General features: G+C 39.5%; 3 protein-coding genes across 7 annotated transcripts in view; 1 reads left to right on the top strand and 2 right to left on the bottom strand.

The window, feature by feature from the left end:
* Positions 1 to 283: 283 nt before the first annotated feature.
* Positions 284 to 16917, bottom strand: LOC110051184 (uncharacterized). 2 transcript variants are annotated; one of them, XM_089285025.1, is made up of 11 exons: positions 16810 to 16917; positions 13400 to 13435; positions 12727 to 12759; positions 12164 to 12331; positions 11034 to 11197; positions 10421 to 10580; positions 9748 to 9899; positions 9145 to 9283; positions 7416 to 8006; positions 6428 to 6953; positions 284 to 1585 (listed from the first exon to the last, which is right to left on the bottom strand). In XM_089285025.1, the coding sequence occupies exons 4-11, from the start codon at positions 12284 to 12286 to the stop codon at positions 1254 to 1256; spliced, it is 2187 nt and encodes a 728-aa protein (XP_089141151.1). In that variant the 5' UTR covers positions 12287 to 12331; positions 12727 to 12759; positions 13400 to 13435; positions 16810 to 16917; the 3' UTR covers positions 284 to 1253. The 2 variants fall into 2 exon arrangements, with proteins under 2 accessions (XP_089141151.1, XP_089141150.1); XM_089285024.1 differs by lacking the exon at positions 16810 to 16917 and adding an exon at positions 14964 to 15506.
* On the bottom strand, positions 2467 to 6411 carry LOC110051108 (uncharacterized). Of its 2 annotated transcripts, none has more exons than XM_020757086.2 (3): positions 4253 to 6411; positions 3284 to 3440; positions 2467 to 3165 (listed from the first exon to the last, which is right to left on the bottom strand). In XM_020757086.2, the coding sequence occupies exons 1-3, from the start codon at positions 4283 to 4285 to the stop codon at positions 3008 to 3010; spliced, it is 348 nt and encodes a 115-aa protein (XP_020612745.1). In that variant the 5' UTR covers positions 4286 to 6411; the 3' UTR covers positions 2467 to 3007. The 2 variants fall into 2 exon arrangements, with proteins under 2 accessions (XP_020612745.1, XP_089141157.1); XM_089285031.1 differs by having other exon boundaries at positions 3413 to 3440.
* A 51-nt stretch (positions 16918 to 16968) lies between the features above and the next one.
* The window catches only part of LOC110051163 (protein timeless homolog), a 38878-nt gene continuing 35150 nt past the window's right edge, over positions 16969 to 20696 (top strand). For 2 of the 3 annotated variants that reach the window (XM_020757164.2, XM_020757166.2), the window contains exons 1-6: positions 16969 to 17123; positions 17458 to 17579; positions 18422 to 18513; positions 19520 to 19584; positions 19914 to 20031; positions 20493 to 20555. In XM_020757164.2, the coding sequence (XP_020612823.2) occupies positions 17089 to 17123; positions 17458 to 17579; positions 18422 to 18513; positions 19520 to 19584; positions 19914 to 20031; positions 20493 to 20555 (495 nt within the window). In that variant the 5' untranslated portion in view covers positions 16969 to 17088. Of the gene's footprint in view, positions 17124 to 17146; positions 17580 to 18421; positions 18514 to 19519; positions 19585 to 19913; positions 20032 to 20492; positions 20556 to 20696 lie in introns of those variants that run through there. The other variant, XM_020757163.2, reaches the window with a different exon arrangement.

Below are 20696 nucleotides of genomic sequence, written 5' to 3'. Positions count from 1 at the left end.
AAAGATCGACTGTTTGACATCGCGAATGTCTAACTGTTGTTTAGATTATTAATTTAAGTTTGAGATAAAAGATATTGCATTCCTGGGGTAATTTGAATCGATGTACGTTGTGTTTATGTGAGGCACCCGAAGCGATTATACTTGATGCACGAAACTTTTCATGGATAAAGTAGCTGTATTGGTGACAAAAACATGCTAAGACGATACCACGCAACTCGATCTGTTTTCCACTTTCGCGCAGTATCCAAGTTTGGGAGAAAATACCTTTGATTGGAGGAAATGGTTTTTTTTTTTTGCAGGGAATATTTTATTATTTCCCCTGGGAAATAATAAAATTTCAAATTCCCCACCCCTGGGATCAAGACGTAAGCAAATGCGCGGCTATTCCCCAAGGGGGTGGGAATTGACTGATGCATAAGGTTCGGTAGTGTTATCAAGGACTTTCATCACCGTAAAGCCGAATGGCAGTACACAAACGGCTAGTCGGAAAATCGATAGGGTTAGAAAGAACTCATACTTAGAGTAACAAATGGAAAGAGCGTGTATTTTCCTTGCAAACGTTGTGTGCCCACGAAAGTTAGTAATCTGCGATACATGAAACTGGAAACTTGAGTTAGGGCGCCAGTAGTAGTAACTCATTACGACTCCCTCTCGTATCACAAGTTTCTGATGCCAAGTGATTGTTGTCTGAGTTACCACTTTTTGAATTAACGCGTAATCTTTTTTACTCTCAGAGAGTTACAATGCCAGGCCCTGCAACAAAACATATCGTCATTCCTTGCGAAGCAATCTCCATGGACAAACATACATGTGCGTACACTCCCAACGTCATGTGTGTTAACCCCGGCTAGGTGCACCCCACAATTGTAAGGTAGAAAGGCCCCGGATTAACGATTAACACCACCATCAAAATGCACTTCCAATTGTAGTCAAAGATACAAACAGTGACGATAAAATTGAATGACTTTACTATTTGGCTTGAAATTCATAAATACCTTCACTTGGTGACTCTAATAAATAAAGTTAAATGAAAGGAATCCTGATTATCAAACAAACTGACGCCGTTGCGACATAACGATACCATGGCGAAAAAACAAGTAACTGTTCGAAGATGATGTTAACTCCACACTGATATTTGTCGAGCGCAGATTATTAAGTTTTTAACTGTCATTAAATAACATAAATACTAAATTCGCATGACATGACTTTCATGGATTGCGAACCACAGAAGTTCAGTCCTTGTTAAAACGTTGTCATGTTACTTTACCAAAATATTGGTTTGTTTTCTTCATATCATGCTTGTTGATAATTCTTCTCTCGATCTGAAGTTGATAATCATTACATCTACTCCCCCCTTGGGTGAGTACCAGTGCTCTCTGGCTCCCTTGCGCCAGTACCAGGTCATTTGTTACCAGTGGCAGAAGCTTTTCGGACGATTTCGAGGCGCCTGCGGGAGACGGGATGGGAGACCCGCGCGGCGTCCCGTATGAAGCAGGAGACCACTTCCTTAATGATGGGCTCTGACTTCGACTTGAAGCGGGAGAACGATTTAAATTAGCCCCATGATTTGGTCGTGAAGTTCCAGCTGAAAGAGGATAAAATAAATTATATTAAAATTGACTTTCAATTCAATTAAGCTTGTTGTTATTATATCAAGAGTCTAGTCTCAGTTATCAGTTAAGTTTTCAACCCATTCAAATCTCAGCTATCAGATAAAAACGCATGAGTTCTCAGTTAACGCTTTAAAAAATGTTGGCCAATTCTTAGCTACAGTGAAGTCCCATCTAGACTCTCTATATTAGCTCCCCTGTCACACTCTGAACCAAGAAGTTAACAAAACCGCCCACTCTGCGCTAATCATACTTTTAAATGTCATAATACGAATAAAATTAAGCTGAAAGAACTCATAAAATGTTGAATACATTTAATACAGTTGAAGCCCGCTATTTAGAACTCTTAGGAAACAAAAATATAGTTTGAAAATGGCGGCGGCTCGAAATAGACAATAGTAATTGAATGACGGCCAAATCCAAGGGAAATGGCTTTGAGTTCAAAATAACGGGGAATTCGAAATTGCCGAGTTCAAATTAGCTAGACTCAGCTGTACTTTATTCGTCACTGAACTAATGGTTAGTGCAGTAGTCTCCGGATCGAGCGAGCCAGATTCGGGCCTTGGCCAGGGTAACAGTGTTGTGTTCTTGGGCAAGATACCTTACCCTCACAGCGCCTATAAATGGGCACTGGCAAATCATTGAGGCAACCTGACAAGACAGAATGCTGGGGTAATCCTGCGATAGACTCAGTAGCATCCCATCCAGAGGGGAGTAGCAATACTCCTAACCACTTCATTCTACTGAAACTGCGGTTAAACGCCATCCGTAGTCATGAGCCATCTCAGTGACTCCTCCAACTCATAGCATTGGAATTGACTTTACCCTTTCGTTTTTATCCCGCACTGGACACCAGTTGTTGTTGTTTTTTTTTTTTTCTGGAAGACTTTCAAGGAGCAATCTCAACATTTTGATTTAATTTTGTCACCCAGCAACACTTCTAGTCAGAGGAGTGCTCAGATCGTTTTGATTGATTTCACTTCAATTAATCTGTCAGCAGAAATTCGCACTTCTTGTTGGTGTTATAAGTTACCATAAGAAAGCCATAATAGGTGGGAACTTGTCTTTAATCTAATTGTATATTGGGTTTAGCCGGTATTACAGCATTCAGTGAATGGAAAGTATAAATGTGATAGCTTGTGTGTGTTAAATAAGAGTGAAAGCCCCTCGTACTTCAAGTGACTTGATGTTTTGTGTTGGGTTTTTTGCTAATTCATTTTTCTAGATTCCTCTTCAGTGGATTGTGTACGGCCACTTCAGTGTACCTCATCCTGTGAGTCTTAACTGAAGTCATTTTACTACGATAACGATATTGTTCAGCCACAACATAATTTATTGTATTAAAACCGGCAAAAGATTTACACTTTATGCGGTGCAATGTATTTTATTTGACAGTACTATATGTTTGCAGTGACTGAATACGCTCGAGTCAAGTTTAGCTTCTCTGTCTTCTTAGTCTGTTGCAGGTCGATCAGCTCGGGTAAGAGAGACTGTTTGCTTCTTGTACTGTCTGTAGATTCTTCAGTCGAAGTACTGCTGTTACAGATCTTTGTAACTAAAACCAAAAAAGCATCATGATAAGGAAAGTGACCCACGAACAGTTTGGAAATGCTACGTACGAAACACTGTGTACTAAATCTCATCGAAGTTCTGAGAAAAATGAATAAAGATACCTAAAGCAACACTGGAAACGGGTTTACAGGTCTTCATGCAACAATCTGAGTTGACATAGCAGGGGTAACCCTCTAACACACAGCATTGCAGTCCATTGAATATGCCTTGGCCAAAGTGAAGCTTCTTACTTCTTGTTTTATCTTTCAGCGGCTCAAGCTGAGAACAGAGGATAATGCTTCATGGTTAGTCAGTAACGAAACAACCATGGAACAACATTGAAACCGCATTTTCGTCATAAGTATATATAAACCGTGGTTTAAACATGAACTGAAGGAAAAGGAGATAATTTCCTAAATCAGTACATAAACTCAATGACCACATCCTTCATTCCTCGAATTCATTTTCTGATAAGTCTGATAATGTACATAGGAAAAATTTTATCGACAATGTGAAATGGAATTATCTCTGCACTAAATTATGAAGCTCCTTGTAAGAAGCAGGTCAAAAAATAACAGAAGGCTTTGTCCCGCTTTGATAATATACTTTTTACTTTAGGAGACGGAGTTCTATCTTTTTCGAGAGGACTTTGTTAGTTAATTTTCCCTGACATGATATATCTCCTTGTATCTCATGCAGGCAGAAGAATATCAATTTGGCACCAAGTCAGAAGCCTGTATGCTTATTTTTACCTATTTTAACGATACTAAAAATTACTGGATATGACCAGTATTGATAGGGAGGCGGGGGAGGGGGGGGGAGGGATACGAACTGACCATGGTATAATAAACTGTCAGTACACTCAAATTCAAGTAGCTTCAAATGGGGCGTCCATCATTTTCATTGTTTGGAATGGCCGCTTTTTGAGGTCAAAGTCGGGTTTAAGGCATACAAGACGGCGAAAAAGTTTTTGTTTCTAGTTGAGTCAAAAACAGTGGCGACGATCCACAGTAATTTTGTCAAATCAATTGGCAATATACCTATAAAGCTGCAAAAAGTTAGAACGAAGACGATTAAAAGCTAATACTTACTTCTATTCGTGGTTGTCCTGATGCCATCTCCATGTGTTCATACAGCAAGACATATCAGTATGGCAATAATCACAAAAGTTCCTCTGAAAACTGGCTTCATGGTAACTGCTTCCAATATAGTCTTCGGATAGTTTGACAAGTTCTTATGAACTTCGTCTGCTTGGTTTTGCCTTGGTGCCAACAATCCAAAAATGCACTGACCAGATGTTCGATGATATACATAATGTCATTTTAACACGGCTGTTGCGTACTTCCTGACTGAATTTGCCGGAAACGAAACAAAAAGCATTTCTCACAAGTCAAACAACCCACACATCCTGCGTCTAACAACGGGTTTCTGTTCCGTGAAGCGAAAAGAACATTCCACTACCCTCTAAAAACAAAGATGCTCAAGGCAGATTTGAAGGACCCCTTGAACAATTTACTGGAACCATATATACATTTGAGTGGAAAGTCAGAGTGGGAATAAAGCTTCCTTCACAAACACAATGTAAAGACAACGATCTGGCTAAAAATTCTCAAGGATCTTGTGGCGCCAGTATCTTTGATCCCATAACGGAGACCCACAAGATAAAGCGTTCCACTTTATTCAACAGAAAACAATAGAACGTATGGATAAGGAAAATTATTAAAGACTGGATCATTGGATAATACAATTCGAGAGTTTTTGTTGGCTTAGCCATCGTGGGTTATGAGCCATTACTCAAATACAGCTAAATATGGCAAGCGTACGCGTGATTTTTTGGGTCGTTTTTATTTTTATTTTAGTTTAGTTTTCTATATTTTAGGACGTTTTTAATAAAACAATTATTCCACTCGCGCTTGTTGGATATGACATGATAAAAGCCAACTCCGCACTACGAGCCTCGTTGGCTACCATCCATCTCATATCCAACGCGCGCTCGTGGAATAATTGTTAACTAGACAATTGAAGGTACATTAAGGATACGAGGAACTGTTTCAAAAATAGTTGTGGAATGAAACTAAAACGCGTTTTGTACAGACAACTGTTGGAAGAAAGCCAAGACACTTATAGCAAGCCCCAATATTCTTTTACATTCCTGCTGAGGTCAGTTCAGGAGACTCGTGTTTCAATCGTGTTTTATTTAGGACTACGCAAGGCAGCAAAATATCCGCGTGTATTATATCGAACCGTCGAATAGGGTGTGTTTATTTTGCCTTGCTTGCTATTAAGTCGTTGTTTTAACTTGAAGCAAAGGATCCCCAGCCACGTTCTTGTTATAAATGCAATTTATTACTACGATCTATTACGTTGTTTCGGGGCGTTTTAGTTTTCGGCTGACAGCAATTGTGTGTGATCATCCTGCTCTATTGTTTTGGTGTGGTGAAGCTGGTAATAAATAACACCAAAATTGCCCGTGTACAGCAGCCCTTGCTCTTTGCTAAATGCGACAAATTGTTTAAAATTTGAAAAAGTTTTTGGTCAGTTTGCCTAGACCTTGAGGAGCCAAGATGGTCGTTTTGTAAGTTTCGCTTTGTTTGGCTGGCTTTCAAATGAATTATGTCTAAAAACTTGCCGGATAAGTACACGTCCCCCATCAGGTTTAGCTCAATAAAAACCTCTCGTCGTTTAGGTGGAAAGTCATCAAAAAATAAATATAACAAATGCCCCTGTAAGGATATAACAGTGAAAATCGCTTCCTATTGTTCTTAACCCGGAAGTTCCTAGAGGACCGAGCCACCGCAAATGTCCTCGAACCTGATGGTGTTTTGTCCACCGTGAAAAGTGTTAAGAACAATGTTGGCAATCTGCTATTATTGTGTTTATTCGATGTTTCCGATAAGAAAGCGCAAATTACTCCGTTGAAGCACTATCAGAAATGAACTCGACAATATTGTTATTGCATTTCGAGTTTCTTTGGAGTGGTGTGTTTTAACGCGACCGAGCCACGCTGGTTGGTTTTAGCTTATGTTAATACATGTTCCTAATATAATGTTCAGCGAGTTGTAAATGTGCAGCAAGTTTATTTTTAAAAAGACTTTTCATCTGGAACTGAAATGTTAAGTTGAATTTCTTAGACTTCAACTTGTTCAGTAAAATTTCGTCGGCCCTTGCAACGGTAGTACACCCACTAGAAATTGTTCCCTCTTTTTCCGACTAGTTGTCGCACATTCAATGCTTAACCACATATCCACCAAGCGTTCATTACCTACCTTCAACAGCTGGTCGCGTCACATATCCCGGCACCCACCCCGTGTCTGGAAAATACTCCCACTTGGAATTAACCGGCTGCCACATCTTCATCGAGCACAGGGGTGAGGGAACTGGAGACGACCTGACTTTATGTGAGCGCGCTGATCCTTTTGCCGTTTCCAAGCGCGCTATGTGTCGAACAACAACATTGTCAACAATCTCCTCTCTGTAAGTTCGCCAGTCGCTATGCTGGAGATATGTCTGGCATAAAATGGTATCCTCGGGATACGTAGCAGTCAATTGTTTGAGTTTATCAAGAGTTACAGTGTCCGAATATTTAAAGAAAACTTCCCGAGTTACTTTAATCACTTCGCAGCCTCCACTGACTAAAGTGAAACGTCTTTCCCTGGGTTTGTTCTCTTTCTTGGACTGTCTTTTGATGCTTTTCACTTTGTTTAACTCTCCTTCATTTTGTTCGTTTGAAGAGCGAATGCTTTCGGCGAATGGTAAGCATTTATCTTCCTGCTCTAACAAAGACCAAGCACCCTGTGATATATTGAAACAAAAACTCGATTACGCCATGTTTACCGACTGTTTGTTAAATATGTAATTGTATGACATGGCTAGCTATGAGGAACAATAAAATGCCCTTATTTTATATAAAAAATAAAAAATAAAACTGATGCAACACTCGAACGAGAATGAGAGAGCCCGTAGGTCTTTGCCTTACTGTCCTTACAGTTCGGGATCACCTGACAGACTCTTTCTTTAGTACATCGATCAGTTTCTCTTTCTCTTCCTCCTGACAACACATTTTAGGGAACAGCCCGGTTTAAATTTATGAAAGTTGATGCGGTTTACAGGAGAAATATCTAAAAAAGAAAGGAAATGTTTCTCCACCTGCAGAAGCACGTTTGCCGAAGGCGTGTCCGAGGTATCAGCTGAAATCACATGTTCGGATAATTCGTTCAACACGCAAAGGGCATACAAGCAATGTATTATACTTACAAAGCACTGGCCTGGTCTTAGCCGATCCACCATCATATAAACCCCAACACCAACTTTATCCTCTGCTCGCTTTCCATCAACCACTCCCTCGTCTTCGATGGTGCTATAAACAGGCGTGGGTTCGGAAAGCCTTTGCTGGGGTTCGACAGATCTTCGCTTGAGTTCGGAAGTTTGCAAGCACCCTTGACCTACTGCAGAATTCTGATTTTCCTCAACTCGGAAACTCACTCGTCCTTTCGGTGATTTCCCTGCCGTGTTTTCGGAGTGCAAGATCCCTTTCTTGGAAGCCTGATCCGCTGTTATCACTGCTGTGCGATCGACTCGGTATAAAATGGACGATTCAGACTTCGCCTTTCTGCGTGGAGTAGTTACTTTTTCTGAGCTTTCTACAGTAGATTCTTCTTCGGGACTCTCCAATCTCTGAGGGACTCCTCGTAACACGACTGAGCTCAAAGAAATGTCATCGATTGTAGGACTGTAAGTAGATGAAGACGCATCGTCGTGTATTTTCTCCATTCTGTATTTTAGGGCATGGTCGATGTATTCCTTGCAATTGCTAAGGTCCAACAGTCTCAATACGTCACATTGCCCCTTTGTCAAGAAAACAACACAAATTTATTCATTCAGTCTGTAAAAACGAGCGCTCTAAAAATGTTTGTGTAATTCTATAACATCAAGAAAGGAGCGCGAGAGAATTCACCCTTGAATATATAACGCAAAGTATGCCTCGTAGAAATTTCTAACAGAAATGGAAAACATTTCCTGTGGGTTTCTATCGAGTGCACCTCATGTCCATGTTGATCTTTTTGTATCTCAACAAATCAAAATGCGCGATTTTTTTTTTCTTTTTGGAAGATTTCTGATAGTCTGAACGGTAGCCATTGCATGGATTCGTGACTCGCTTCAGACCGCCTCTGCGCAGAAAGGGCACTAGGCAGTTCAGGAGACAGCATGACCGAGTGGTTTAGGGTGCTGGTCTCGTAATCGGGGCGGGAGGGAGGGGGACTCTAGCCCTCCTCCTTGATTTATTCTCGGTGGTTCCGGGTTCGACTCCTTGGTGACGTTTTGCTGGTCTGCCAACTGGTCTGCCTCCTACCAGTTGGGATTTTGTGACTATGTTATCTTTGCTTGTAATATTTGATTCAGAATTCGTTGCCATTGGCCCTAAAAAGCCCCTCTGTGGAGTGATTAATAAAGACATTTATTTACTTTAAATCATGTCCCATTGTCCGTGTGTTAGGGATAATTGTCCTCCACCTTAAGCAATGGCTAATCAGTAAATTTACCCTGTGTGGTACTAATCGAAACTCTTGCTTATGCAAACTTTCGAAATTGACCTTTTTACCTATACGGCGGCCATTTTAAATTCCATTGTTTCAAATAGCTATTATGGGATGCTCAGGACATAATTTGCCCCCTGACCATCCTATAAAAGCTATTTGAAACAATGGAATTTAAAATAGCTGACGTAGAGGTAAAACGGTCTATTCGCCTAAATTTTTCTGCATGGTGAGGTTAATACAAATGTTAAATACATTCAGTACTCCGCAATGTAAGTAAATAGCTGAAAATCTGCAAGCGTCGTATACTTGCAAGAATCAACACTTTTCAATACTCCGCTTTGAGTTTCCAGTTCTCAGAATTCAACCACTCCTACACCTCAAGCGTCAGATGTCATCAAGCTAAATTTAGTGATTACTCGACCCTCATCGCAGTCCCAGGACTTTACCTTTGTAATAAATATTATCCAGTGCAGCTTACAGGAGTCACGAACAATCACTTCATCACTGTTATAATCTTGAAGTCTGCTTTCTTCTGCAACCTGTTTTACAACATCTTCAGGCCACGTTCTAAACACGGGATGTTCTCTGCAGAAAATGGCAACAAATTTATCAGAACTTGAGTGATAATTGAACTTGTAACCAGCGATAGCAGTGGAAACGCCCTGTAAACTTTTAAATCACCTTTAATTTGGTCTTCGCACTTGATTGTATGGGAGATGAAAAGGCTAATGACTTCTAACTTAGTTTCACAAGTTCATTCAATAACAGTCGGCTGAAATATTATTAATTCTTGGTTATTTTTTGGAATGGCTTGCATCGAGACCCAGAGTACCGGCGAAATTTACGGGCACCCCAACACAAAATTCTGGAAACAATAAACTAGATCCCCTCTAGGAGAAGCAGTAACTATTCTCTAAGATACCGTCGTTTTCTCTTGATAAGCGATCGGACATAAAACAGCGTTTTATTCAACACAAAATAATTTTGACTGTTTTACGAGGTTTCTCTGTACATGTATTTCCCTAATTCAATATCCTGTCTCTTCTTACTTGAGATACTCCACCCTCCTTTGCATGTCCGCGTTAAAGCTCAAGTCAATCTTGGCAGAAAAGAAATCCTCTTTTTCCACTGACAGTAACTCGGTTCTCTCCAAACAAACCACGGTAGCGGCCCTCTTAAGCCCTCTAATAAAAGCCAGTTCCTGTTAAAAAAGGGTAAAAATAATAAATGGTCCTAAATGTTGTGATTCAGCGAAGAGTTAATTTTGTGAAGAATGTGATTACAGGGGGGGGGGGGGGGTCTATACATTGTGCTCATATTAATTTGGTTTTAGGATTTACCGCCTGGCAGAAACGTTGTTTGGTTCAGGGACAAGGTACTATGTTCTCGCTCACGCAGTGTGGGAGTTAAAAAAATCGATCTGTTTCCTGTCCTTTATAAATCTCGTCAAGGCTCAAGACTTTTAATCGTATAAAAACTGTTATACCAGCATTACCTCCACATTACCTCAACCCAGCTTGCAATAATTGTTGTAACGAGGGGGTTTATGATTTCAAGCGAAATAGATTTTTCTAGGTAGAAAAAAGTTTAGCGAACAATGAAATTTTACATGTGTATGCTCAACTACACTTTACAGTACCTGTACCTGTACAGTAAAACGTCTCATTCATAAAGTCATCACAGGCACACCACACATAATGCATGCACGTACACAGTACATACCCCAAAGTGGTCCCCTCTCTTGAGTACAGCATTGTCTGTTGGTTTGGCAAATGCGCTGTGTTCATCATCATCTACTGTGACACACACTGAGCCGCTGAAAATGAAGTAGAAACGCTGGGCCACGTGACCTTTTCGTACTACCACTCGACGTCGACCAAAGCTGTTAAAAAAAAAAATGTGACACATTCATTTCACCTAAAAATCACATTTCGCGGAACAAAGGAACTTTTGTATAGCCAAGAATTCAAGGGACAAGACATAAACATTTCCTTAGTATGGAAGTGATCGTTGCACTGAGTCAGTCACTAACAGAGCAGAGTGGAGCAAGTGAATCAAAGGATACATCGGACAAATTATGGAAAAAGAGAGAAACGCAGTGACGTCTAACAAACGCTAAGTTACAAAATAATTTACCACGTTGAGCTGCAATGGGGCAAGCTTAAGGAAATCGCCATAATAATAAATCTAGTTGCTTCCTGGTGGAATTCCTAATTTGATTTGTTCGCACCTTAACGGGATTCGAGATTTACCAGTAATAATCCAAAAGCAGATTGTATTTCTTCTTGTTGTTTAGCCCTCATGACCTACAGTATTTGCATACTGGACTGCTTACCAATCGTATTTGAGCGCCCCACATATCGCTTCCTGTATCTTGGAGCTGTATCTACGAAAACCTTTCAGTTGTTTCATCAGTTGCACGATAGAGTGGATTTCTTGCTTCGTCCTCTCCTCTGGTTCTTTGCAAGCAATTTCTTTGGCCCAGCTTGGCATTAAAAACTGAAAATAAGAGCAGAAATACATTTGCCTAACGATAAAACGAACACAAAACATCGAATACGTACGTTGTTCTCGTTTGCATGACGTTTTGTTTTGGCCCGTCATATGGCCCTCAGCATATAGCGAACCTGTCCCTTTTTGGTAATGGCTGGCTATTTCTTAACACTGCCTTATTAAGAGAGATCATTTTTAAAAAGGAAATTTCTTATCATATGCGGCCACGGCTATCAACTGAACACAAATCAATTTTACTAAAAAGAAAAAGTCACATCTGATGATGTTAATTGTTGGAATGACTCTAGCCTGCGTAGCAAGCGTTTCTGTGGGGTTCGGGAGCAAAGAATCGCCCCATTTTCCGCGCAGGTAAAACACCGAAAATCCCGTTCCTCGGTCTTTCTTTGCTTCCAAACCCCACGGAAACGCTTGCTACGCAGACTAGAATGACTCTTGTCACAAATTTGCTGCAAAGCATGTAGCGCTCGTAGGTTGTAATGTGGAAGAGAAAACGACATGTTAAAGCGGCTTTCAACCCTACTTTATCGCACCTCAAGAAAAGGAAAAAAGGAGTCCTAAGGGTAATTTCTCTTTTCGTCAGGGCATGCGCAAATCGTAGGATTGTGAACTGGGCGACTGTCAAGCTCTAGTCATAACAATAGATCATCAAACGATTTTAGCCGACTTTATAGACCCTTTGCATAAATGTCGCCTTCATTGAAATAACAGTACTTATACATCCTTAGCCTCACATTCATGTAAAGAAAATCCTTTGTCTTGAAACATGAGTACGAGACTAAGGATGTATAAACTATTGCCATTCAAATTCAGGCGCCATTTATGCAAAGGATCTATTAACCCGCAAAAACACAATTATTACAATAAAGTACGATTGAAACTGCTTACATAAAAATGGAAATTAGAATTACTACCTCCGAACAGGGAACTGACACTAAGTACATTATAATTTACCTCATGGTGGCATTTGTAATGTTCTGGATCAAACATTAAATTCTCCATAGCACCCTTGGCGGCAGCACTTTTTAAGCTGAGTGTAGCATCAGAAGTGACTTGCTCGTATTGACCTTTCTCCATTGCGTAATGCACGATGCTCCGAAACGCCGTGTTACACGTTAAGATCTAGAAGAGACGTCAGTCAGAGAAAGCATTCAACGTAAAAGGTTCATTTCTAGCACCAAAATAAAACTCGCAAAAGTACAGAATTGCTATTGGTAGGATGTGAAGATGGCGAACGGGAAATGGATTGTAAAGTGCAACCTAAAGCTCCTGTTTTCAGACCAGTTGGTGCTAGATTAATGTGAAACGGTTTGAATCTGAGAAGATCTTCCTTATCTGATTTTATCGCATAAAATCCCATAAAACATCATGCTTCGGTTTTATTTGTGAAATGTAATTATCGGCGAGGACAAAGATGGAGCTTTATTTGTTAAGTGATTACTTAATGAGGATTGAACCAAAGAAATTATTTTATGTAACAGGTAACGATGAGGTCGTAGTTGAATCGATAAACTTACCAGCCTTACAACACGCCTGAATCGATCCAGAGGCTGAAAAAATAAAATATAGTATTACCTGTGATATTAAAAGTCAAATCAGATGAAAAAGGCTTGCACATAAACCTACCACCTACTGCGCACCAGTATATTGAGCTTGGATGGTATTAGGTATGGGGCTCCGCTCGCGCGTCTTCCGCGCGCAGGCGCTCCGCTATTAAAATACTCCAAGTTCATCTGCTTTTAAGCAAATTAAATGCTGCATCTAAATTTTTTATCGCCAAGTATCACAGAAAATTAGCTGTCTGTTTCCGGACTAGCGTGAAGTTTTCTGAGATTCAGTTTAAAACTAAAAGACAAACCGGAGGCTACAAAGAAACAGGAACATAAAGTTTGGCTGGTGTGGAAATGAAAAGGGATTCAAAGATTAAAATATTTAGGGTACAAAAAACAAAAAGAATTAACTAATATATATTTGTGTGTGTATTGGAAAATTCGGACCGCTAAGAGAACCAATCAGAATTTTCCTTTTTATCGCAGACCAGTTTAGCCATACAATAAAGGTTTGTAATCATTGGTTTACATTTGTGGTCATTGATGTCTTCGTTTATAGTAACGCTGAGGTAGTCGCTGAAGAAACCATTAGATTCTTCCGCGTATAAAACAGCAAGGTACATGATAACACTCTACAAACCTGCAGCTTCTCTTTGCTTTTCCTCCGAAGGTCTGCCTGTGAAACGAAATAGTTTATTGTTTACATTTTATATATATATTTTATTTGAACAATAGAACATAACTCGCATAGCTACCCATTGAAAAAATAACATGAACACAATTGAATTGATAAAGCTGAAAATACTACTTCGAGTATACCGGTAATTACATTTTCGGTGGCTTCTGTCCACCTTAAACAGGGCTACAATATAAAAAGGTTCGTTACTGCTACCGCTATAAAAACATTATTTAAATTACTAAGATGTAAAATGGCTCAAGCTCTTTGGAAAAAGAAACGTTTTCTACCTTTATCTATTTCAAGTCCGAGTACGGGAATTTTTCTGGTATTTGTTATAGCTTGACGGATCAGTGATAACCCGCGAAGAAAGCATCGGCATTAGTTGTCGGGTCAGAAAAAGACCTTTATGTAGTTGTTCCAAGCGCTGGGCCAGACGCTAGACGTAGCCTTGGGCAAAAAACAAATCCGATTACTTGTAATCGCGGCTTTGTTACAAGAAATGAAAGTACAGATCAAAACAAAGCGCCAATACAAACATCTTAATTCTCGAGGGTGTTGAAAGCTTTTGTATCAACATAATCGCGTGAATGTTATTCAAGGTTATTTTATTGACATTTTTATCATCGCAAAACTTGATATATTATTGACTTTTTATGCCGTTGTTTATCAAGTAAGCGATAAATTTCTCTCATTTAAAGATTCCCTGCAGTGCAGCAGTCTGTGACTATAGTCTTGTTCGTTTTTTGCAGTCCAGTCCCTCATATATCAGACTGAAGAACCTGGCCGTCATTTGGTGAAGTCATTTGATTAAAGCAAGCAACCCTTTTCTCGTATTTCCTGATTGAATTGTTCGGAGATGTTGAAAGAAAGCCGTCATCAAAGTCTCGGAATCTAAACTTATGATTACTTACGACTGTCTTCACCTTCGTGGAAGCATGCATAGCACCCACATGAAAATTACTTCATGTGGAAAAAAGCCATCAATATAGAACAATTATTTAAAGTATGTACAAATCGATCCTCTTAAATCCGAATCATGACCCGTTACATTCTTTCAAAGTCAGGAGCAATAATAAACTTCAGACAGAGCCGAACGTGACAAAATTCACAACACTATTGATTTCGATGGATATTTACACTCACTAACTGCTTGCATGATATATTTTTCTCTCTTAAGTTAACAAAAAGATTGAACAGTGTTATAAATTGTTTAGATAACTGACAAACTTTTGTCACGCGATTTCGCAGAATTCACGCGAACAAATGAAGACTGAAACATGGTTGTTCGCGCTGAGTATATACATGCACATGAGTGAACTATTATAGCCAGTTTGGATTGTAAATCAAGAGTACAAGTTTTTTCTTCAGTAGTTGGATTGAAAACGTGCTAAAGAAAAAACACCGTTGACTAATTGCGCCGGTTCGCCCCAGGGTTCGTGCACGCTTGTTGTTGTTAGATACCATAGATACAGCAAGGTTTAATCCTCTGAGCAATTTGCGCTCACAATTTTTCCAACAGGCTTACCTGCTTTTTCTCGTATTCTCTCAACCACTTTTTAGGTACATTCATCTTCATGTAATCGACAAATCGCCCTGTTTTGTGTCTTTCAAACTGATGCCCGTTATACCTGGTAGGGTGTGAAGACCTGCGGTCATCAAACGACAGCTTGGACGAGACAGATCTCTTTTTCTCGGTTTGCAAAGAGCTCCTTCTAGTCCCACCAATCACCCAGGACTTGTGCCGAAGTCTGTTTCTAATTTCTCCAAGATCATTGTTGGATTCACGGGGACTTGCTCTACTTTGCATCTCAGTACTTGAACACCGATTAAAAATAAATGCGACATCAAAACTTTTGCCTCGCTGCCTTCCGCGCTGCGCTTCGATGCTTTTCGGTTGCTCCATGTCAAATCAGCGTCTTTCTTCGCTAGTGAAGCATAACTTCTTACGTGCTCTACATAAGCCTATTAAAAAGGTTCTCCAAATGTCGTTTCATTGTCTTCTGATTTGAAACGCAGAAACTGAATTCGTCATTGTTCCTATTGTTTACGTAAGGTGATTTTAAAACTCGCGTGGTTTCTACGCGACGCACCGTTAAGGCCGCGCGCGCTTGACGTCAAACGTTTAAAATGTCTAAAATCTCTTCGTGCTGCCATTATTTCTTTTGTTTTTTTGTGTTTTTGATATTTCAAGAACGTTGTTAAAATTTGACTTTATTTTCATTGAAGGGTGATAAAAACTTTCTCCGTTTCTCGACTATTCCCAGGGTCCCTTTTAAGATTTCTCCTATTTAGTATAAAAATATATATTTTTTGAAGTTGTTTTTTTTACAAAAAGACTTCGAATTCGACAGGTAGTTTTGAAAAAAATTGCGGTTCACTCATTAGGTTAGACCGCTTTTTTAAAAACTCGCCAAAGTCTCGTACCTTGTAGTTCTTATTATAACACCGTATGGTAAATAACCAAAATTCGCTCAAATCTCGTTCTAACACCTCAGGATGAGAAGGAATAACGGCACTGAATGTTCAAGAGTGTCAGCCTATTCGATGAATTACCCACACGTTGATCAGTTTCAATTTCATCTCCTTATCTCCATACAAACTCTAACGTTACGCGCGCGTAAACAGTGATACCAGGGCGGCAAAAGTACATATAAGCGCCCTGATGATACCACAGCAAAGGTAGCGTCCACACTTCACTAAAGAAATTTGAAAACGCAACTTTATTTCTACGGTCAGGCCTACCGTCCACTCTAATCCGTCTTGAAAACGGAGCTTTTCGAAAACGCTTTTCAAACCGGAGGAATTTGAAAACGCCAGCTGCTCGTTTTCTTGTGGAAGGAAAACTTTTCGAAGCGGAGCTTTTCGAAAATGATGACGTCACGATAATCATGTGATTTCTCTGACCGAATTTTCCTCAAACACAAATCCAAAATGACCGGCGATTGTTGCGGTGCAGTGTGGACGGAAAACATTGATGCGTTTTCAGAGTGAAACCTCCGTTTTCAAATTCCCCAGGCGTCGGGTGGACGGTGCCTAATTCTGCAATTTATTGGCATCTGCTCTCCCACCATGCATTGTGCTACTAGATCTGCAGTCTACCAACATATCTGAAATATTATGTCTGAAATATACTACATATATTTAATATACTAAAAGGAGACATCAAAATAATGCAATGCAAACATAAGGTAAGCCACTGTTATTTAAATTATTTTCTACGCGTAGCATTTAGAGCAATCTTCGAAGCATTCTCGTACATTGATTGTCTTGTAAACGGCTAAAATCGTAACGCAATCGCCAGCAGCATAATGTCACGTTTCAATCGAGCTCAGCGTCTGGACCGCCTGTGTTTATGTTTGGTGGCAACCTACCTTAGTCCCGTCCCGACTGAAGAACTTTCAGCGGCCGGGCTAAGCATTAAAAGAGACGAGGAACCAGAACAAAAGTAATTTTTTCCAGGTGACTCAAACCGCAGCGCGGATGCACTGGGCATGACTTCCTTTTGTGGCGCGCGCCAGATCGAGGCGACAACTTTGGCGCGTTTTTCAGGCGATGTGATATTCCGCAGCGAGCTTCGTGTTGTTTCCTCGAATGTTTTGATCTTTTTTCACGATCTTCGCCTGGGAAATCTTACTTTAGGCGCTATTTTCATGCCCACATGGTGGTCTGTTGCTTGTAGACGAAGGTAAGTCAGCTCGAATCCGGAGAATGGAGTACAACTTGGCTCGAAGAAATCTTGGGGAAAATAGAATGTCTTGTCGATCGTTTTTGTTCTCGTTAACTTTTATTTATGCTATTTATTCGCAATGTAATAGATTTGCGACTAAAATAGCATCGTGTTTTGTATTTAAATTTGATATGATCGTTGTGTCAATTGCAGTAGTTATATTGTGGATCGGTGGAGTACATTTTGTTGTGTTCATTTCCCGGTACATTTACAATCTAGTTAACTTCACATTTTCACTTAAGCTTATGTGCGGTGATCTTAAGCAGTCCCCTTTGATTATTTTATGGCATAGAGTTATAGAGATGGAAAATCTTAACGACTTAGGGGAGTACCTTAACACGGAAATCGTTTGTACCCTGGCCGGTCTTGGTTACTCAGAGGGAAGCGATTACTACAAAAGTCCGGACTGTCTCGGTAGGTTGGATATGCTTAAAACCTTTGATAGTTAACAAATTGACATCAGTTCTTCATGCGTCTGTCCTGTTATTGATCATGAATTTCGTCATAACATTGTCAAAGTAGCTGTGGATCCACGAGGCAATAGCCGAGTAGATCTGCAGACTACTTTGACAATGTTATGACGAAATTCATTGTCGATAACAGGACAGACGCGTTAAAAACTGACGTCAATTTGTTTTTTTACGGTAGCAAAGTGTCAAGTTGTCCGCTCTCGCTTGTTGATGCATGGTATAAATAAATTCATGCATCTGTCTGCTTATTGACAATAAGAATTAGCCAATGAGCGCGTGAGAATTTCTGCAGTTATCGTAAAAATAGAAATAGACTGTTATAATAAATAATAATAACCTTTATTTACCCTCGGCAGTGTTATAGCACAGGTGCTAGAGGGGCCGAGCATTGACCCTGTTGAGGGACTAGACTGGCATGGGGTTTGACATGGACTTATGTTGAATTGTGGGAAGTGCTGTGAAAACGGAAGCTCTGAATATTTTTTCAGACACTTGTCAGGAAGAATTCATCCATTTAATTCAGCTGAACATGTTTAAACAAACCGTCTGTGACAGTTGTGGTGTAGGTTTGATTTCGCCTATTCTAATTCCCTCATCAAATGTCACAAAAGATATATCTCCCAGCTACTATGTGCACTTTGATTAGTCAATTTAGTGGGAAATATTCTGCCGTAAGGTTCGCCAAAATACAGTATTGGAACTGGTTTTATCTGCAAAATTATTAATCATTGTCTCTGCGTTACAACGCCCAAGCCATCATCTATCACAGTTTTGGTCTTTTTCCAGAGAGCCTCAAGGATTTGGTAAGATTCTTACGCCGTGATGACACCACTTGTGAGATAAGACGTCAGCTTGGTTATTCAGAAGTCTTACAAAATGTATGTAGTTTTTTGCTAAAAATATCATTACTTGTAATTATAATAATGGCATTGCAATGATCAAATTCATGACATAAGTCAGATACAGTTGAATCTGGCTGTTGGACTCTAAGAGGAAAGCAAACATCTGGTTGAAATAGCAAGGGTTCAAAACGACTGGGTCAGCATTTAAATATAATTATTAACATGTGAGTGTTGTTAAAAGGTTGTTGCATGCAAATGATGACGAATATATGGGTCATGTGTACTAAAGGCATCCATAGTCGAGTGTCGATCGACACCCTTGATCGACATCTCAACTGATACTCGGTCAATACTTGATCATCATCTCAGTTGACAGTTGGTAGAGAGTCTACTTATTGTCACTGAGACTCCATCGAGTGTGGATTGATACATATCAGTCAGCCGGCATGTGGCCAACTATTGATCAACTGTCGATCACGTGTAGATTAAGTGTTGATCGAGATGTTGATCGCATGTCTGTCTAGTGTCGACTGAGTATCAATTGAGATGTCAATCAAGGGTATCAATCGACACATGACTGCGGATGTCTTTAGTACGTACGATCCTAATATCTAACCAATAGATATTCGGATTCAAAGGTACAAAATGCAATTATTTCCATTGACATTGCTATGGCAATGGCAGATACATTAGGTAAACTATGAAAACACCAAAGTCTGCGCTGTTAACTTGCATCCAGCCATTTTAGGCAACCAAAGGATCTTGATCTTTAGCAAAAAATGTGAATGAAACACAGGTATCAAAACTGTGTTTGCCACCTTAGCAGGAATTGGGTGGAAATTCTTTTGTCTGGCTATTAGAAACTGTATGGATTGATCAGTCGGTGATAGTGAGGCTTACATGTATGGACTGAGTGAACTGAGAACCAAAGATGTTTCCGTCTTGCATGAATATGTTTACCAACTCAGTCAACATGCTTATATTGTATTTTGCATGTTCCTGCTCTTTTACACAAAACTGTAAATAATGATTACTCTTTCAGGATCTTGTGGCAATTCTTAAAAGCTGTTCTTCTAAAGAGAGGGAAATATTTGACATGGTTATAAGGTATGTAATGCACTGCATGATGTTGTTAATCATACTATACTGATCATTATTCAGATACAGTTTCCATTACCCTTATTGTTTAGGTATCTTGCATTTTACATGTTAAAGTACCTCAGTACTCTGTATAGTGACACAAATTTCAAAAAAAAGTAAGCTGTTTAATTTTGCAAGAATGTGCTTTGAGCTGCGTGTACCTCATGGTTGTTTTTATTAGAAGAAAGCAGGTGTCAGTCAGTCACCTTTTTACACCTCAGTGTACTGACAACTGTCGTGAAAAAATTATCTTGATTTTGTAGCACATTAATTTGTTTTTTGTTTGTTTTTCTCAGGTTAATGGTCAATTTGACTCAGCCAGCAGTGCTTTGTTTTGGAAATAATATTCCAGATGACAAAACAGGCCAGCACTATTACTTGGACATTGTAACTCAACTGCAGTCATATAAAGAGGTACCTGCACATATTATTTTATATCAACAGTTGCTTGACTGATCTGTGAAACCCTACCATTGTATTAGGTCCTGTGAGTCGCGTGTTTAAATTATCCAATATAGTAACCGTCAAATGTATAGTTGACAGTCTCATCTCAAAACTTGATCCTCGATGCTCCATCCTTGATGCTTTCAAGTTTCATGTTTGGAGACACTTGTTTTGAATAGTTTTTAAGGAAAAGATTTATTTTTATATTTTAGTTCTTTGTTTCTTTGTTTTCTTGACTCAATCTCAAGCAGCTTGATTTGAAACTTAAACAACTTGCCTTGAAGTTCGATACTTGAAGATTTAGAGTTTTGAGGATTTAGTTCAGTCATTCAAGTTTTGATTGACAGTGAACTTACATTTGACCGGTACTGTAGAAAGCTGGCTTTGTCTTTAAAGTTACACATTGTTCTTGTTATCTCTTGTAAATGCAGGCATTCACAGAAAAAGAAGTGATGTCAGTGATTGGGCGAGAGCTTGGAAGACTGCTTCAGATGGTGTGAACTCATACATGCTTGTTAATTAACTTTGCACTTGCCTTTTCTGAGCAGAACTGTTTTTTTTTTTTTAAAAGGGCAGAGGAAAATGTAACACTCTAGCTACTGTATCCCTCAATTCCTGGACACTACTGTTTCCAC

This window comes from Orbicella faveolata, unplaced genomic scaffold (genome assembly GCF_042242905.1).
Source record: "Orbicella faveolata isolate gen_17 unplaced genomic scaffold, um_ofav_v1 contig_13, whole genome shotgun sequence".
In the NCBI taxonomy this organism is placed as follows: domain Eukaryota; kingdom Metazoa; phylum Cnidaria; class Anthozoa; order Scleractinia; family Merulinidae; genus Orbicella; species Orbicella faveolata.
This window is presented reverse-complemented; position numbering and strand designations above follow the sequence as displayed.